The 17,617-nt window shown below is 38.1% G+C and overlaps 2 protein-coding genes across 5 annotated transcripts; one reads left to right on the top strand and one right to left on the bottom strand.

Moving 5' to 3' along the window:
* Positions 1 to 2,308: 2,308 nt before the first annotated feature.
* LOC143469258 (uncharacterized) lies at positions 2,309 to 13,470 on the top strand. Its single transcript, XM_076966898.1, has 14 exons — positions 2,309 to 2,459; positions 2,564 to 2,725; positions 2,934 to 3,044; positions 3,224 to 3,290; positions 4,878 to 4,976; positions 5,430 to 5,526; positions 7,302 to 7,386; positions 7,737 to 7,861; positions 8,406 to 8,556; positions 9,512 to 9,642; positions 10,026 to 10,115; positions 11,070 to 11,161; positions 11,440 to 11,689; positions 11,980 to 13,470. Exons 2-14 carry the CDS (start codon positions 2,722 to 2,724, stop codon positions 12,835 to 12,837), a joined length of 2,160 nt encoding a protein of 719 aa, XP_076823013.1. The 5' UTR covers positions 2,309 to 2,459; positions 2,564 to 2,721; the 3' UTR covers positions 12,838 to 13,470.
* Positions 13,471 to 14,241: 771 nt separating this feature from the next.
* LOC143469393 (alpha-(1,3)-fucosyltransferase 7-like) lies at positions 14,242 to 16,596 on the bottom strand. Of its 4 annotated transcripts, none has more exons than XM_076967072.1 (5): positions 15,961 to 16,596; positions 15,650 to 15,838; positions 15,294 to 15,449; positions 15,024 to 15,215; positions 14,242 to 14,877 (listed from the first exon to the last, which is right to left on the bottom strand). In XM_076967072.1, the coding sequence occupies exons 2-5, from the start codon at positions 15,796 to 15,798 to the stop codon at positions 14,304 to 14,306; spliced, it is 1,071 nt and encodes a 356-aa protein (XP_076823187.1). In that variant the 5' UTR covers positions 15,799 to 15,838; positions 15,961 to 16,596; the 3' UTR covers positions 14,242 to 14,303. The 4 variants fall into 4 exon arrangements, with proteins under 4 accessions (XP_076823187.1, XP_076823186.1, XP_076823188.1 ...); XM_076967071.1 differs by having other exon boundaries at positions 15,650 to 16,132; positions 16,374 to 16,596; XM_076967073.1 differs by having other exon boundaries at positions 15,650 to 15,851; positions 16,374 to 16,596.
* Between the last annotated feature and the right edge of the window lie 1,021 nt (positions 16,597 to 17,617).

The raw sequence follows: 17,617 nt of genomic DNA, 5'->3' as shown, positions 1-17,617 counted from the left end.
CTAGCACAGAGGATTTTGAAGAGCCAACAAATGAAATGCGAATTGTTAAATAAACTGCTTTGGCACCTTCAAATGTTTTGTTATTGTTTAGCTCGGGTTGATAAAATCGCCAGTATTCACTGGGCAAGATATAGGTAGTTACTGTTACTACTGATGTTACTAAGTAACGTCTCAAACAAAAAGTATTTTGCTGAAATTTTTAATGTGCGGTACAATACAACCCAAATATTGCAGCGCAGTTGTCAAATTGCATTACATGCAATGAATTGCTATGACCGCAACGCGTTCAACTTAATTATGTTTTAGACCATTATTTTTAGAGATAAAAGTTTTGCAGAAAAATATTCAAAATATTGGGAATCTGGGAATTATAATGGTGATGTTACCAAGGAGTTTCGTTTTATTTTTAATCTGATGTCAACGCCTTATTATTGACAACTAAGCTTTGGCCTGCTGGTATGAAATTTTTTTGTATTCTGCAACAATAAGTACCGCTGTTTAAGCTATAATTTTTTGTCATTTCTGGAACGATTTTATTCGCCGACTCAAAATGTTGCATTTTTATTGTTTCCCATGGTCTAAAAATAATCCCAAGTTGTGACGTCATGCACAATACATCCAAAAAATTTCGAAGATGTTTTCGTTCACCCACCCATCTGCTCACCATATATATATAGGTTTGGTTAGTTTTGCTGTCTTAATATTTTCGACGATAATCTGTGATTCGATCCCGAAGATTAACCGATTTTTAAAGTTATTAATAATGTAATGTAATGTACGGACTAAACTTGGTCTTTTATGCGTTTATACTAGCTGTGTATGTATTTCAATCAATCAATCATTTTATTTTTCATCAAAAGCGTGGTGGGGACGAAAAATCAAGCCAGTTATTATTAGGATGCGCTAATAAGCTTGAAAAGGTGACAAAGCTAAAACGGCTTAAAACATGCTAACCTGCCAGCTGATAGCACAATCCTTTTATTGCTATCTTGTATGTTTTAACCCCTTGGGCTTTATTACTTTTTCCTGCTCGTTAATTTAGGTCTAGTATACAAGTGCACAACCACAGAATGCCTTTGTATATTAGATCCCAACTACTCAAATTTTGACGTCATCTGGTTTTGCACTTGTATACTAGACTTAACATAAGACTGAATCTTGAAAGAATCGCGTTACATGGGCTAGAGTAGGCAATACGTTGTAAGAAGTATCATAACATGAAGGGTCTAGTAAACAAGTGCATAACCACAGATAACCTTTGTATATTAGACTTCAGCTACTAAATTAGTGACGTCATCTGATTATGCACTGTTATACTAGACCGATTAATTGTTTGTGAGTATGTGTTTTATTATGCTAGGTATAGGCTAACTACAACTTTTAGCATCCTAACCTTAGATCTGCCCAGTTAATGGCGAAAAATAAATAATAGAATACAATACATGCTCAAAAAACAAACATTAAGGTGATAATTGTGAGCAACAACTAGCACGGCCTCTAAACCCATAATCAGTTAAACCCACGAAACATAAGTTAAAACAAACGAAATTAAGCAGATGAGCAGGTGGTGTTTATTGTTGACAATTGCTTCAATGCTGTACAGTGGTTTTCAAATTGTTCTCAATTTGTTAATGTTGACAGTCTTTAGTAGCCTTTTAAGTCCATGTTTCTTATGTGTATATAGGTTTATATCCAGACTGCAGAGTTTGGCATAGGTACAATATTGCTTTTCATGAGCTTCAGTGCCGCACATAAGGTGCATTATTTTGTGCTAAATGACTCGGACAGTAGTTCAATAATGATCGGGTATCGATTTTCAAAGTACAGTAATATTGTAAAGAAAGTATATAGTATATACATATATATATATGTGTGTACCGCAGGGTCTCATGATTCCGCAACTGTTCTTTATTCAATTCTTACAATCTAACACAAATTAATTATGAAGTAAGAGATTTTCTATTTTTTGAAATGAAGTGAATCCCATTTTGTTATTCCAGAAACCTTAGTTTTTGGTCACAATGCTCTTGGGATAAAATTAAGATTTTGCAAGGAAACTATGTTATATATAACTGTTTTTGTATATCAGAAATTTCCTCTACTTTGTGAATATGTTCAAAATACAGAGTTACCTGCAACACACAGCTAAGAATAGATTTGTCCAATACTTACCCCACAACATTTTTTTCTAATTATTTTTGGACAATAATATAGTAATGTAGTTCAGTTCCAGAATATGTTCTTTGCCTCTTTAGAGCAAAATTTAGGCTGAATGATACCTCAACACTCCCATGCATTGTTTCTGAATCTGTATGTATTTATATTGCTTATTATTTGTATGTTGGGCCTCCTGCAAATTTACTGCCGAATCCGGTTGTCATTTGTTGTATTGAGCATAAACACTTGGAATAAATGTTGAAAACAAGCTTGAATTTAATGGTTTAGATAGGTCATCTAAGGTGAGACTGAAACTGAATCAAGTGGTTAAGTTGAACAAAGAAAATCTATTACACACCAGAATACTTTTTATGGAGTAATTATTCGAATTTTATATGTTTTAAAGGTCATTAGAATGAGTGATAAGAGATAAGATGTGAAATTCATGAATTATTAAAGCTGTGAAGAAAGTATTGTGGAAGTAGCAGCTGCATAGTCAATCGTTTCTGTCAAATCAGCGTAAACTACGCTATCATCTCCTGCAACAAGTCTTTCGTGTTATGAATGGGTAAGGTGAAGCAGATCCATGTATGGTAGTGCATGTAATACGATCTTGCTATTTCCATTTGTGTTGCTATATTGTTGGAAGTTGTTTCATAAAACTGTTACAGTTCGACTTGTATATATGCCAGATTGCCAGTGTATACATAATGTTGGTTGTTACCAAGTCATTCCATATATCTGTATATATTTATCATTCTATCAAACATTGCTAGACGAACTGGAAGAGGAATTGCTTCGAGATGACAGCACTAGTTGTACATCATCCTTGGCAACCACCATCAGTGTAAGTGAGGATGCAGACGATCTTCATCTTGGTGCAGAAGGTACAAGTTGGATGACTCGTCATATATTAATCTGTCTGAATTATGTTTTCGATGATGTTTAATGTATTATTTTTCTCACTACAGAAGTTTTCATTCGAAAGATTCATTTTTTATAATTATGGGTTCTTATAGACCTGCAGGTAGTTTACCAGAACGGACAGAATTGTTTTTCTTTTCAGCAAACTCGTTTGTTGGAGGTCGTCACAAAGATGAGGATGCTTTATCGCGGTCTTCTCCATCTGAAAAGTGAGTTTAACCATAGTGGGCAGAACTGGGTTCTTTGTTTGGTTTGGTCGTTTAAAATCAGATTTCGACAACATTTTCTTTTGCAATTAGTAGGCCAAATTATTTTGTTTAGTGATTGTTGTTTTTTATTTTCATTTGGAACAAGGGTAACCGAGCTATGGCCCGTGGGCCATATCTGGCTATCATATAACTGCATTGTATGGTAGCTTATTGAACATAGCGAGAATTCGGCCCGCGATTGTCAGTTTTTTATCTGCCACTTTGTGAAAAAAGTTTGGTGACACCTGATCTGCAACATTGTATTTTGTGAGAATCACATTTTAAAAAGTTATAAAGCATGTATTTTATGCCTCAGTGAGGGATGCAAAACTTGTAACTAGCTTATACAAACTCCCATTTTTAGTGTAACTCAATTTTATCCTCCATTGAACAGGCGTTTAAGCCAGCACAAAGAGTTTGTATTTTTAAGTCAGCAGACTTTTTATTAAGCATTTTATTATTGCCCGCTTCTGTTTGCAAGAGTCATTTTAAGAGATCTTTTGTCTCTTAACAAGGACAAAACTATTTTTTTCTATTTTATGATCTTTCACAAAAACATTTGCAGTCACATGAAAATGACATATTTATCATGGGAGAGTGATTTTCAAATCATCCAAGAATTTCTATTGAAATACCACATTTTTGCTTTGTTCATTCCTGCATGCTATGTGATCATTACGGTTAGTTCGGCTATCAATAATATTTACTATCCGGATGTTTCTGTTTTAGCTAACCGGTGAACTGGATAATAAATGGTAAGCACAAAGAAAAAGTTTTATCCTAATTTTTAGTAAAAAGTAATGTGTCGATTGTAAAAACGTTTACATGAGACGTAGTTTTTCATGAAAAAACAAATATGTGTCCAGAATTTCACAAATGTTTAATGTTTTTTGTTTTGTTATAATTTATTTTTAAATTTAGTAAATTCAGAAGCGTGCAATCGATCTCAAACCACTTTCTTTAGAAAACTACCCGGTCCTCTCCTGGCAATGCATCTATTACAGTGCTAATGCCTTGAGGTTAACTTATAATTCTACTTGCACATTTAAATCGATTGTGTGTTGTTTGTGACATAACAGAATGAATTCTTTCAACATTTAACGTTTTGTAGAGAATAGAGGACAAAGAGCTGTGAACTAGGTTTTTAAATTAAGTTCAGCATAGAGTTAAATACCACTTCTGTTCTGCTAAACTGCCAGTTTCTGAAAACAGAGGATTTAAAAATTTGTTAAAAAGGCATAAAAACGTACTAACAACGTTATGCATCTGTTATCCGGATAGTCTAACCCTAGTGATCACATTTCATGTCATTCACCCTTTTATGTAAAGCTATTTCAACTATTGGTAAATGACATGTATGCATTTAAGACCTTGGGAAAATACGTGTTCTGAAACCAATATAAAACAATGTCAGCTTATTTTTCGTGCTGTCGTACTGTGTTGTAAGTGTTGTTAGACTAGTAAGGTAAATATTAATGAGCTATACGCAGAATAGCCGGTCAGGCATTGAAATGACTTTACTTTAATGAAATGACCGCTGTTGCATAGGCCTAAGAAGAGCAGAGCATCACAATTGGTGGTTATGAAACAACTTTATTCATCATTTGAATCATGTGATACTAACCGAACTTACTCATCCATATCAGGGTAAGTGCCTTGATGTTGAATTGAAGTTGCCTAGACGTGGTGAATTGTGTGAATTTTAGTTGTATGATTCTGTGTATATGTATCTTATACTTAAACCCGTGTCAGGTAACACTTGCCTATGATCCAAAATCGCATTAATATGTATTAAAAAGGTAGCATTTGTCATAGACAATTTTAACAAAAGTGTGTATTCGATTTTACAATTAAATGGTGCATATCATAGAATTAATGGAAGAAATATACGAATTTAGAACATGTTATGCTATGCAGTATACATTGCAAATTTGCCGTACTTAATTATGTAAAAAAAATGTTAAATTTTCACCATGCTTGAAACGTGAAACAAATAATGCACATAAACCATGGTATCCTGATCTGGCTTTTTCATTTATTCTTGCACGTGGCTTGTGATTTTGAATGAAATTCAACTTACAACAACTTCCCTTGGTGCAGTGTTGGCGATCTACTCGCAGCACGAGAATACAACGCAAATGAAGTTTTATTTAACCTGGGTTTTGCAAGTCACACCGATGAAGACGACAGACGATCTGTAAGTAAAAAGCCTTAGCCGCAGCACTTATATGCACACTTAGTCGGGTTATGCTTAATTTATGATTCATTAATTCATGTGGCATATGTTTGCCACTACATGTACTGGTATACGCCTCATTTTTAATGTCATTTGTGACATAACATTATAATTCATCAAGAATTGTTATACCGTACTGAGGTTATTTGTCATTATTACCATAGTTAAGGGGTTCTTTTGTAGTTATTCCTGATAAGTTGTTTATTGCAATTTGTCTGCCCAATTAAAGATGTTGCTTGTGGTTTGTCAACGGCATGTCTCTTCTTTTCTCGGTAATGTATTATGTTTGTTACCTACTCTTTTGTTTACCTGCTAGTGCCAGTACAGCACATTTGTAGCCTGAGCCCCTTGCAAGCTTGTTCATTTTTGCTGTTTGTGGTAAAAAATTAGGGACGTGCCACAAGAAAAATTAGTTGACCTTACTTGATTTACAAGACGACGTAGTTGTTTAAACAGTTTTGTTTCAAAACAATAAAGTTGTATAGTGATTGAGAACCTAAATTTCTCTGGTAAATGATGTTTTTTGTTCGAAATGCTGCCTCTATTTTTGAGCTAAGCCCCCAAACCTTATCTTCGTTTCTTACCAAAGTCGATTAATTTATTGATAATTTCGTGATATTATATTCAGGTTCAGTTGTGTTAGCACCATATTTGCGCTTGATGGAATCTTCAACGTAGGTGATATTGACGAGTTTGTTCCAGTTTGGGTTCATATTGGTCCATCTTTAGGGAAGATATATATTTGTTTTCCTTAAAATGATAAGTATGACGCGTTGCTCACCTGCTGCATTATTACTTTATCAGTGTATTCGTTAAAAATTTGTGATTAATCGGCAAGCGAAGATTCAATATATCACTTATAATAGTTATGGTCTGCTGCAATTTAAATGTCACAAGTCACAACACTCCCAAGCATTGTTGGGTTTTGTTTGTTTGGCGTCCTTGAGTGACATCTGATTAAAGACAGACGAATTGGGCAGCTGAACACTTTATTTCCCATGTTGACCAAGTGGTTGATATCTTCGTTGTCCACATATATGCCGTATACCTTTGCTATGTTGATGTTGCTTTATTGCTTATTGTTGGACTTTGGACCAACTCAATTTGTTTCTAATTTATATTTATATGAATCAATTATAGCACTTATAATGGTGGCTTCGACCATGTTTCCTACAACGTTATCAAGTCAATTGGTGTATACAGTAGTCTCCAGTATTAAAGCAACATTCTTGAACTCTGAAATCCATATTAACCTGAATTTAAGTTACTTAACTGGTCATGGCAATATTCTTTTTTATAACCAATCATATAGACTAACTTCAGATAACAAATAGAATTTGTATATATTCTTTACTTAAGATTACTGGTTAGTATATATGAGAGTGGTGAAATATTTGATTTTTTGAAATTGTCACTTGTAAGATACTGGTCAAAAAACTTATGATTTCTTCATCGTAGGAAAGTCTCACTTGACAAGCAAAACATGTCATTTCCCAGGAATCGCCAGAAATAATTTCTATAGAATTGTTTACCGTCGTGCAGTGATCGATGCAGTTTATGTTTATATTTGGCAGTGACTGTACCTTGTTTACATGTTGCCCCATTTTAAGCATAACATGATCTGTGCAACACATAACCCGTCTACTGACCTTACTTGCAGTGACAAAACCTTAGCAGCATGTTGTAATTACTTAATCATGTCGGTGAGTAACCCTGTATGACTTCTCCATCTGTAGATTTTATCACGGTTCAAGCCCTCCCCGCTGCTTAGTGCTGAAGACAACAAGTATTTGGACGAACCGTTACCCAAAGGCCACAAAGGTGAATGCAGATTAATGTTGTTTGAGCAATGGTTTAGAAACAAACGTGACTACAAATTCCTTTATACCGTCCGTGAGCATATTTGCTCTTCGCCCTGTAATAAAACATTGGACTCAGCAAAGTGAAAACTAACTAATGCTATGTCAAAATTGTTTCAGTTCACCTATGCCATTGTTGTTGGCAAAGATTTTAGAGTTGCTGTTAATACGTGAGAAACACAGACTGATAGTTTTAACATAACCAGTTTCAAAATGTTCAGCTTTGTCGAAGCCTAATAAACTAGCCAAAGCCAAATATCACCCCTTTTAAGACACACATAAGTTTACGTTCTTTTTTTTCATTTTCCGAAGAGAATGATGCGAACCCTGACCTGAAAGATAGCATAAACAAGGCCGAGGAATGGCTTGCCCAGCATCATGAGCAACAAAATGGGAGTGAATCTCAATCAACAGACGTACGGACGTTAGCCTCCAAGGTACTAAGAGCCTAACCTAATAAAATGAGTAAATCAAAGTTTAACACAAAGACCAAAACTCTGGTCTTTGTGTTAAACGTTTGCTGGAAATCTTTTTCATGCCAGAAAGTTGACCTGTGATTAAGTGAAGTTTGACTGTTACTTGGTTCATTCTTGTACTTAGCATGTTAAGTGTCACTTGGTGTTGAAGAAAATATGGTCATTTGTTGTTTTCTTTTCATTTGTCGATTCGTATTATGTTTATCGTGTTTATCTATCTGTCTTACTTCTATTTAATTATGTTCTAATTACAAGTATGTTTTTGATTTTATATTTGTGCGCATTTTAAGGCACTTGTTAAACCGTCAGTTTTTTTGTTTTTTTTCAACTTGTTATTGTAGCTGCTTTGTTGTTAAGCGATGACTTTATCACACAACCTCCATACCAGTTTTATCCAGGTTTATCATTGTCACAAATTTATTCAAAATAAACTTTAAATATGGTGACAGGAATGATATTTCCAATCCACAGTTCGCACAAATTTTGACTATGTTTGTGCTCCCAGGCATCTGCAGCATCAGACCAGACGAGTGCAATCAATAAACGCGCCGGACTTCAGAGAGCAAACAAGTTAAGAAGAAGATTCTCAAAATCAAGGCAATCCTCATTTGAGCTTCTCTTGCCAAAACTGAAAGAAGAAGATTGGAACCATGAAGGTAAGGTTCAAATCTGATTTTAACAAACCTTAAAAAGCAGTTATGTAATCTACAGGAAAACATTGACGTTTGATTTGATCGTAATTGAATGATGGTAACAGTGGTAGGTTAAGTTACAATAAAAACAGATTTGTGAGAATAAATTCCGTGAATAGATTGCAATAGTAAAAGTATATAAATGTAATATATATATATATAGCGTTATTAGAATAAGGTTAGTATTAGATAGTATTTATGACAGTGGTTTATGGTTAAAAGTGACAGCATAAATTTTAAAAATAGGTGATTATATTTATATTGTGACCCAGCTTTGTTGCACTTATTACCATCACGCAAACTGCGCAATAAGTTGTAAATTTGGCAGAATGTTGTTCGTAGAAATTACAATGACATACTCTCAAGCACAAAACTTTTTTCAAAATTAAAAAGCCTTCCCATAGCGTTAAATACAGTCTGGGATAATGTTTATGTCCCAGCACATTACTCTGTTCAGGTTAAGCGCCAAAACGCAATTACGTCATTATTTCAGCGCCGTCATCGGTGGTGCATTGCTTGTCAAGACACGGAACAATTTGAGAAAGGCAATTACCGACTTTGCTCAACGTCCAATTGAGTTCCTGCGGTTGCTTAAGCCTTTTAATACTTGTTGTTTCCGTTTAATTGAACTTGTGATACGTAATTAGCGCACGGTAGCGCAGGATATGGCGTAATCAATGGCCTACATCAAGGCACGTGCTGTAAAATTTCCACTTTTCGACTTTCACAGCGTTTTCACCAGCAAACATACACATGCAAAGCGTTGTAAGTATTTCAAATTGTTACACAATAACAGATAAACAAAAACCGACACTAGGCGTCGCGTAGGCAAGCTGCACGAACTCTTAGTTAAGATATTAAACTAGAGATGATGTATTTTCCAAATATGCCAACTGAATGTCTGAAATTTTTTGTGCAGGCGAGTCGGCCGACGAAACCAGCAAACCGTCACCCGCAGTCGCATCAGCAGTCTCGTACGCAACCATCCGTGAAAGTTCACTGGAGCATGTCGGCGTGATGCCAGTAAGCACATCGGAAGATATGACCGAGGTAATAGCACAGATGTAGAACGATCTGTCAAATGTGTGGTCGTTCGTTTTACTTGGCAACGTTGTTGTATAGCGAACCAGTTGAGCTAAAACATCCTGTCTTATAGGGATATCTGAAACAGTCCTAAAAACAGCTGCTTTCGCGATTGGTTTTATTATCGCGTGTTTTGTCTTGTTGGTCTGTTGTAGCTGAAATTCTTACCGTGCTGTTATCGAAGTAACATTCGTTTTTAAACATAAATGCATTATTTTTAAATAAACGATACCAATCATAATCAGTTCTTCTGCAAATAGCAACACTTCCTGTATCGCGCCTTGGTCCAGTCTCTTGGAATTTTAATTTCATCGATTTTTCAAACGACTTGACAACTGCTTTTGTTTCAGAAAACCATCTCATCACTGACACGTAAACAGGAAAGGTTAAGTCGCGACGGGAAATCCCCGGATTTGGGAACTGCCACAAATAACATGCAGGTAAATTTGAACGAGCGAAGTTTGCTGTAACTGTTATGCCTCACCACCTGTCCGACCTGTCTGCATGCATTTTATCATGGACATCTTTGTTGAAGTTAGTTTTGTTTTGTGATTTTGCCCGAACTTGGAATTCTTCTCCAAGACCACTGAACAGCAAACTTGGCGTTCAACCTTGGTTCTTTACAGGACAACCCAAGTGCCGTATGTTTTGTAATGAATTGTTTTCAATTTGTTGGCCTTCGATCATGGTTTTGTCACGTCGGTACCGCGTATACGGCGGCATATTTAACGCAAGTCCTGCATAGAAGATTGCTGTAACGTCTCAGAAGTTGTAGGCTTATGTGTGACATAGTGACCACGTCGTTCTCAATTTGCCCTTCCAAAGCGTAAGCGATAAGATTTCTTCAACATTTGAATAAAACGGCCTGATCCCTTTAAAACAGGGCGTGGGTACAGCCTCGAAAGCAGTACTATTTCGTCACAATTGACGTCAAACCCAAGCAATGTACCTTAACCCGTGCCACAGTTTCGCGACATATTTCAAATACTTGGAACGACTTGTCAATGGAGCCACATCTTTCACATCAGACTTGGTCCTTGCTTGAAATATTTTGCAGCTAGCAACCTTGGTTTTGCCTTTGACGAAGCATTGTGCTCCATATTTGCACGTATTGAACGCGCCTAGTAGAAAATGGGAACGGTCGGTCAATCACCGCCTTTTTGTTCCCGAGATTTCATTCATTTGCTGCAGAAATTCGCCTTTTGTGTCGTTTTCTGCAATACTTGAACGATGAGCAAAATTATTTGTGACGCTGTTCATAATAAACAAAGCCATATTTGATGTAACAATGAACTGATCGATATTAATCAAACGTCTGACATTTTGTTGTGCCCAGAATACACGTGACAAGTATCACGTAGTCACAACAATGAAATCTTGTTCTTGTCTGGCAGGAACTGAACATCAACCCGATTCATTGCAACAACAAGCGCCCTCAACTCGCCTCGTGTCAAACTGAATCGTTCGAACTGGAAGAAATCAACAGGTGAATAGGCTGCATCTGATTGTTTATATTTTTTGAAAGTGAAATCTTTCTACTTTGCTATTTGTTCTTCTTTTAAGTCAAACTAGAACAAGTACGTCGATAAGATTGTTTACACTTTGCCGTGCGAAGTGTTGTAGTCCAAGTAGTTGGTTGTTAGACACTGATAGTTACACAAGAAGCTGTGTCCACGGCAAGCATTAATCGGTTCAAATGCATCATTCGGACACGAAGCATCCCGTAATGCGCCCATCTAACCTTAAATCCCTTTAAACGCTCAGCAACAACGAGGACCCCGCCGACACCCACAAACACCGTCGCGTTGGGGTCGTCGCCTTGACAACCGACAAAAAATCCCCGAATCTATCGCCCCTGTCAGCCCCCGGTCTGAGTTCCGGGGAGGATGAGAATGAGACTTCGAGTGGTTTCGACGAAGAAGACGCCCTGGCAACTGTTTCTACCCATGATGACGTCATCGATGACGTGCCGTGTAGGGCGGTGGAACCGAGTAAAGTCGTCGAAAGCATCCAGGTTCGTTGAGAGATTTTGCGAGTTCAAGACTTTCTTCCGCGTCGCTTTTTTTTGATTTGAAGGAAATGTGAGGCGGTGCTGACCCAGACCAGTTCAACCAGCAGCATCCGAAAATAAGTAACACCGTAGTTAAGTCTCGAAATGTCTGCCATTAAAATGTTTGTATCTATTCTGGGTCCTGTGTTTTTGCTTTAAAGAGAATGTCATTCACTGGATTCAGCTGAAACTCTGGGAATATGATAATTTGGAAAATTTTGTGCGTTTTTCTTCATCTTGTTTTTATTTTCTAGACCAAATGCTGGTGCGGTGCTACCACGTCATCGTGTTCTCCTCCACGTAACAGGCGATATGTTTATGATGTCACATTAGGCGAGAATTGTGGGGCCAACGATGTTTTCACCGGCGGAAACATTAATTCTAACAATAACTCGCAAAATTTTCGACCAAAATCCGTTCATTTCCGCACAAAATCCGCGGGTGACATTTCTTGTGGACATCTCACTTTGCGGAGCGGAGGCAGCAACGGAGCACACCTCGCCCCGCACTGCATTGTGGCGTCCCGGCTCGCCGAGAACGACAGCAAAAATACAGAATACGTCAGGAAGTGTCGCCGCTCGATGTCGGACAAGAGCGAACGAAGAAAGGACTTCGCCACCCGTTCTGCGCTCTCTGGCGACAGCATGCGGGAGATGACTCTATCGTCGTCGTTAGTAAAACACAGAGGCAATTACGTCGTTCGTAAGCGAAGGTCCGGTTCATTTCAGTATTTCGGAAAATTGAGCGACTTCAGCGGCGAAAGTGTGACGTCACTTGTTGAAAAAGACTGCACAAAGAACGCAAATGTAGTCGACAGGCCAGCTATCTCGAGCTGTAATATGGTAAATGGCGACGCGGACACGGTGTCTACCTGCAACGGACATAGTGGCAGTTGTCTGGCATCGCAGAGCGCTATTGTTCCCGCCAAGAGCAAACCAGCCTTGTCTGTTCGTTTCAACGATGTCGACGCTGCTAGTAGACTAAATCAGTTAAGGAAAGATGAAGCGCCACCGAGCGACAGGAAATCTGTTCGTCAACGAACGCTAAAGGCGCCGTCGAGTAACGGATCTATACATTTTCAAAGTCCAAATTATGGGCAGTGTTACGGCTGACAACGAGAACATTGTACAGGTCTAACGTAAACGACATTATGATGTTTATGACGTTATAAATTGCGTCATTTCTACGTTGTTGCAAGCTTCTGTCAAAAAAAAAAAATTTTCCAGGCAGCAATACAAAACAGCAGTAGAGAAAGTTGAATTTTTTCGCTATTTGTTGATATGCAAATTTTCGTCTATTTTCACGCGTTTTGGATGTTCACGCCGCTTGTGCTTTAGGTGTGTCGGTGCCTATCGTTGTGAAATTTACCCGTAATATCTTCGTGCAAAATATTTCCAAAGCTGTGGTACATCAGCGATCTGCAGTCACCCGTGGCAATACTTAATTCCTGGTCGTCCTCATACAACCATCCAATTTTCATTCCCAGTATCTTACGTTGCAATAGCTTTATCTAGGTTTCTGTAACTTCATTGCCGTATTTTGTTCTTTGTCTAATCTCCAATGCGCCAAACAGTGTAAAGTCTATGTTTCTGACAACTTTAATATGGGCCATTTCAATAGCTCCTGCATTGTGGCGATATCTTTTACACAACTGCTCAGTGTCTGTCACTTTATCAACTGTGCCTTTGTCTGCATCGTTCTGTCCCGTCGCGTGTCTTAAAAATATATAGAGTATGGTTGCACTGGTGCTTCGTTTCAGTATTTCGAGCTTTCCTCAAATGCGCGTTAATTTCAGGCTTTCTTATCGCAACTAGTCCTTCATTCTTGCCGCTAATGTCGGGAAACCTGGATTTGAACTTTTTTGTTCTAGGGAAAATGTTTCACTGAGTCCCGGGATTTTGACAAAGTATCCGTAAATTTCTAAGGATCTGGAATCTGTTGTCTCACTTGTCCCCCCCGCAACGGTTCACAATACAAGCCTAATGTTTTGCTAGTTAAGGAGGCGTCAAACACGTAAAACTAAGATCTCTATGAATTTGTTGGACGTCCTACGTAGGGCTATAAAAAACATGTTTAGACCAATCAGAATGCACCATTGTTGGTGTTGTGTTTCTAGCCTGGGAATTACCCTAGCAGTTGGCGTGCTTCAATGTCCCAGGTCACCTGCAGAATTATGCTAAAAATTAGCATGAAAGTACCTAAAATTGGGTTTTTTAGACCAAAAATTCTAGTGGTTATTTTGCGCCTCGGTAAAACAAGTTTTAAATCATGGCATTTTATGGAATGGTAGTTCAAAGCATACTAGATTGACTGGCACAATTTCAGAGCCCCATGGAGGATTTTTTGAGAAATCAGTCGTTTAGTAAATTTACTGTATAATAAAACAAACAAAGATTTTATGGCATTTGTTGGTGTTTGACGGCTCCTGTAAGGTATGGGAAACAATGGGCTCTTGGTTTGACAACGAAGTTTTGTCTATGAACTCAAGCTCATTATTATTCAAGCTCATATTATTATTATTCATATATTATTATTATTAACTTATATTATATTATTATTATACATTATTCAAAACTCATTATTGTTTTCTCGTTCTTTTGTGATAACAGAACCAAAGTACACCTAAAGTAAACCACAGCACGAAAGTGTAAATCAACACGGTTTGTAGCCTAGTCGGTCTCCCACTGGGTGTTTTGAATTGACAAACGGAAAAATTGTCTACATTTGGGTCATAATCGTCCCCAAACCACCATTTGTCTAAATTTTTCACAACCTCAGTTTTGTTCGGTGGTTCACGCTTCAATTTTTCACAAAGTGCACAAATACTTGAGGCGCCGTTCAGTTTCTTGTTCATCACCGGCCCGTAAACTTTCGCTTTGGCGCCCTCTTTTTCGGCCACCATGGCCCATCGAAGATATTCTCCATATGACTTGTCGTCTTTGTCCAAATTCTTTAGGAAGTTTGCCAACGTTTCTGCAGAATCAAAATCATCGACGTGAATAAACGATCCCGGCGGCGCTACGAGCTCATATTCTTGGCGGGATGGGCCCATCACAACCGGCACAGCGAGGCTACCCAACGCGTTGGTCCAGAACTTTTCCGTGATGTAATCCTTACATTGCGAGTTTTCCAGTGCAAAGTAAAACTTGTATCTGGAGTTTGTAAAAAAGCAATGGCTACGCTTAGAATGCGCCTTTCTGTTTTTTTTTACGCTATGCCATGCTTTGGAAAACTTTAGTAATTGGCCTGCATTAAACTAACATGCACACAATGATTCCATAAAAATCTTTTAAGAAACCTGGAAAGAGTTCTTCTTTGACATTCCTTGTCTTTACAGAGGGTTTTACCCACACACTTTCCAAAGACGTCAATTTTGATGTGTCGTGATAGTGACGCAATAAACTCCTTTCGCAACGTTGTTGCGCAGTTAGAAACAACCCACGCACCTAGCACGTTCTTGTTCTTTTTTGCAATTATTTCAGCAACGCTCCTAAGTGGAAATTATTAATTATTAACGCGTGTCCCGCGAGAAAAGTAGAAAACGTCAAAAACACGAACAGCGTCGTACTCGCCGTGGTACTTGTAGGGCACGAAGAAAGTCCCCGGTATATCAGAGTCGGTACGATAGGTCATTGTCCAGTTGAATATCCCGTTCAATGGAGTCAAAGTTTTCAGAAAGACGTATCGGAGCACCCATGGAGGTTCCTGGCAGTACCAAACCCACCTAGAAAGAGAAAAGCAGGTCTCGATTTCGCTTTTGACAAAATGACAATTTTTCTCGCAGGGCTCATCCAGAGCGAGCTCATATAAAATGCGAACGACTCCAGAAGACTTCGGGCAGACCGGTCCGGAGTTTCGTGAGAGCATTGTTAAAGAAATAATAAATGATCAACATGACATCGGTTTTAAAGGGATCAAACTCACCGCTGTTTCGGGGATCTGTAGCGACTTGGCATTTTGTCGGCGGAGTCCCAGGTCTCTGCCCATGGGAAGATGACGGCATCAGCGTCGGAAATAGTCCTCTGGTCGTAAGTTAAAATGCATCCCGGACATAGAAGAGGGTTTGTCTCCATTTTTCCGAGCTCCGGACTCCAAATTAGAATGATTTTTTTGCTGGAAAATAAAACTACGCAATTTTGTATCGTTGTCGCAATCGGGCGATAGCTTTTACGTCTTTGCAAAAAACCATCGCAGTCAACTATACACCACTTTGAGGAAAAGCTAAAACGGTTTACTTGTTAAGTTGATGTTGTTTGGCCTTTATGGTGGTGAAATGCTTGTTTGCGCTAAACAGTGGTTTTCAACTCGCATTACATGCAATTTGCACCATCAGGACTATTTTTCGCTGTCTTGCCGCTTTCGCATCGTTTTATAATTAACATAGCTCGGTGATTTCCCTGTTGTAGCCTACAAATCAATCATGCGCATTCAAAACACACCGAGCAAGCTTTCCTTTCTCTCTTGCTTGCTTCTAGGTTACTATAGACTCTATATAGGTTATGTTTGTTGCGAGTCAGAAAATTTCACGTCTCAACGCCTATATGTCAAGACACGCTTCCATAAATCAATTTTTTATGACTCTGCATCGTCAGTTGAACGATATCATGCCACCTACTGCTCGAAACAAACACCATCTTTTCCAACTTACTTCTTTAATTCTTTAGATATGCGACGTGGAAAGTGATACATCGTTTTCGCTAATTCTCTGTCCACGTGAAGATAAGCGAGAAGGTAACTCCTTTTGATATGAATCCACTCAAATATGACGGTATCATACTTCATAATGATGCATAGGTACACTACCAGCATTGCAGGTATAACCAAGTAGCTTTTAAGCCGTCGCCTAAACATTTTAAAGCTTTTTTGTAGGTAATTCTGAAAATAAACCACGGCAACAGCTCGTTAGTTGTGGCGGTTGTTCATGAATTGGAAACAAATCCGATTTATTAGAAAGGTTCTTAATCATAAGCCAGGTTTAATGATCGTTGAGAAAGCGTCTAACTTTGAACTAACTCGTTTGGGTAGACATTTCATCATTTGGGTTCCAGGTCGATTTAACCCAAGGGCTATTCCACCCAGGACGACTCAAGCAATGTCTGTGGGGTGAATATATGGTCCTTGAGTTGAATTATCCTGGGTTGAATTGACCGATCACCCACAATTATTTGTCAAAAACTCTACTAACTTTGCATATAACTCGTAATTATATCTAATCGGTCCCTGCAGTTTCCAGTTAACCAAACGGCTTTTCTCTATATTTGTTTAGTACTGGCACAACAACAGTATCAGCATAATATCGCTTGGAACAACACGCTTTTTGCCGTCTCGTAACGTAGGCTAATGCTTATACCGGAAAATCAATATTTGCAAACCTGCTACTAAATATTTAAGCAAAGGTAGAAATATACCATCACCCTCTCTCTTAATGAAACTAAGAAACGGCAAAGAACTATTTTCAAGCTGACTTAACTCCGACTCTCTGACTGTTACGGGCTACAGGGTTTCGGTTGGGCAATTCCTCTCTAAGTGGACTTGTATAGGCTACATGTTATGCGAAGTAAGCTCGTCTATACGTCTTCATTAAACCCAGAGAAAATTAAACATGAAAGGAATAAAGTAAGAAATATCTCCAGATCTGTATAAAAGACGACCAAATATGATCTATTCTATAGTATAAAGCAAATACCCGTTCAATGTGCATATAGAATATTGGCATCACGAAGACAATGTTTATGTTAAAAGCTCAGCAAGTCCTTAATTTAAAAAAGTTTCCTGCTGACGGATATATCTCGCACGGGTTAGCCTTCTGCTCTCAACTGCCCTGCGAGTGCCGTAATCTGGTTCAAACGAGCGTTTCTTTAGCCTTTACCTAAATTATAAATCATCGGAAAA

The sequence above is a fragment of the Clavelina lepadiformis genome, chromosome 8 (assembly GCF_947623445.1).
Source record: "Clavelina lepadiformis chromosome 8, kaClaLepa1.1, whole genome shotgun sequence".
In the NCBI taxonomy this organism is placed as follows: domain Eukaryota; kingdom Metazoa; phylum Chordata; class Ascidiacea; order Aplousobranchia; family Clavelinidae; genus Clavelina; species Clavelina lepadiformis.
Note: the sequence above shows the minus strand (reverse complement) of the source record. Positions and strands in the feature narration are given on the sequence as shown.

What these genes read in the sequence shown, in the direction of transcription:
- LOC143469258 (XM_076966898.1), top strand. An exon ending in TCTTCATCTTGGTGCAGAAG is followed by an intron (nt 3,045 to 3,223) that starts GTACAAGTTGGA and finishes TTTTCTTTTCAG; the next exon opens with CAAACTCGTTTGTTGGAGGT. An exon ending in TACGGACGTTAGCCTCCAAG is followed by an intron (nt 7,862 to 8,405) that starts GTACTAAGAGCC and finishes TTGTGCTCCCAG; the next exon opens with GCATCTGCAGCATCAGACCA.
- LOC143469393 (XM_076967070.1), bottom strand. Translation starts at nt 16,576, where the DNA reads ATGTTTAGGCGACGGCTTAAAAGCTACTTGGTTATACCTGCAATGCTG. An exon ending in ATATCTAAAGAATTAAAGAA is followed by an intron (nt 15,839 to 16,373) that starts GTAAGTTGGAAA and finishes TTTATTTTCCAG; the next exon opens with CAAAAAAATCATTCTAATTT. An exon ending in CCCTACAAGTACCACGGCGA is followed by an intron (nt 15,216 to 15,293) that starts GTACGACGCTGT and finishes ATTTCCACTTAG; the next exon opens with GAGCGTTGCTGAAATAATTG.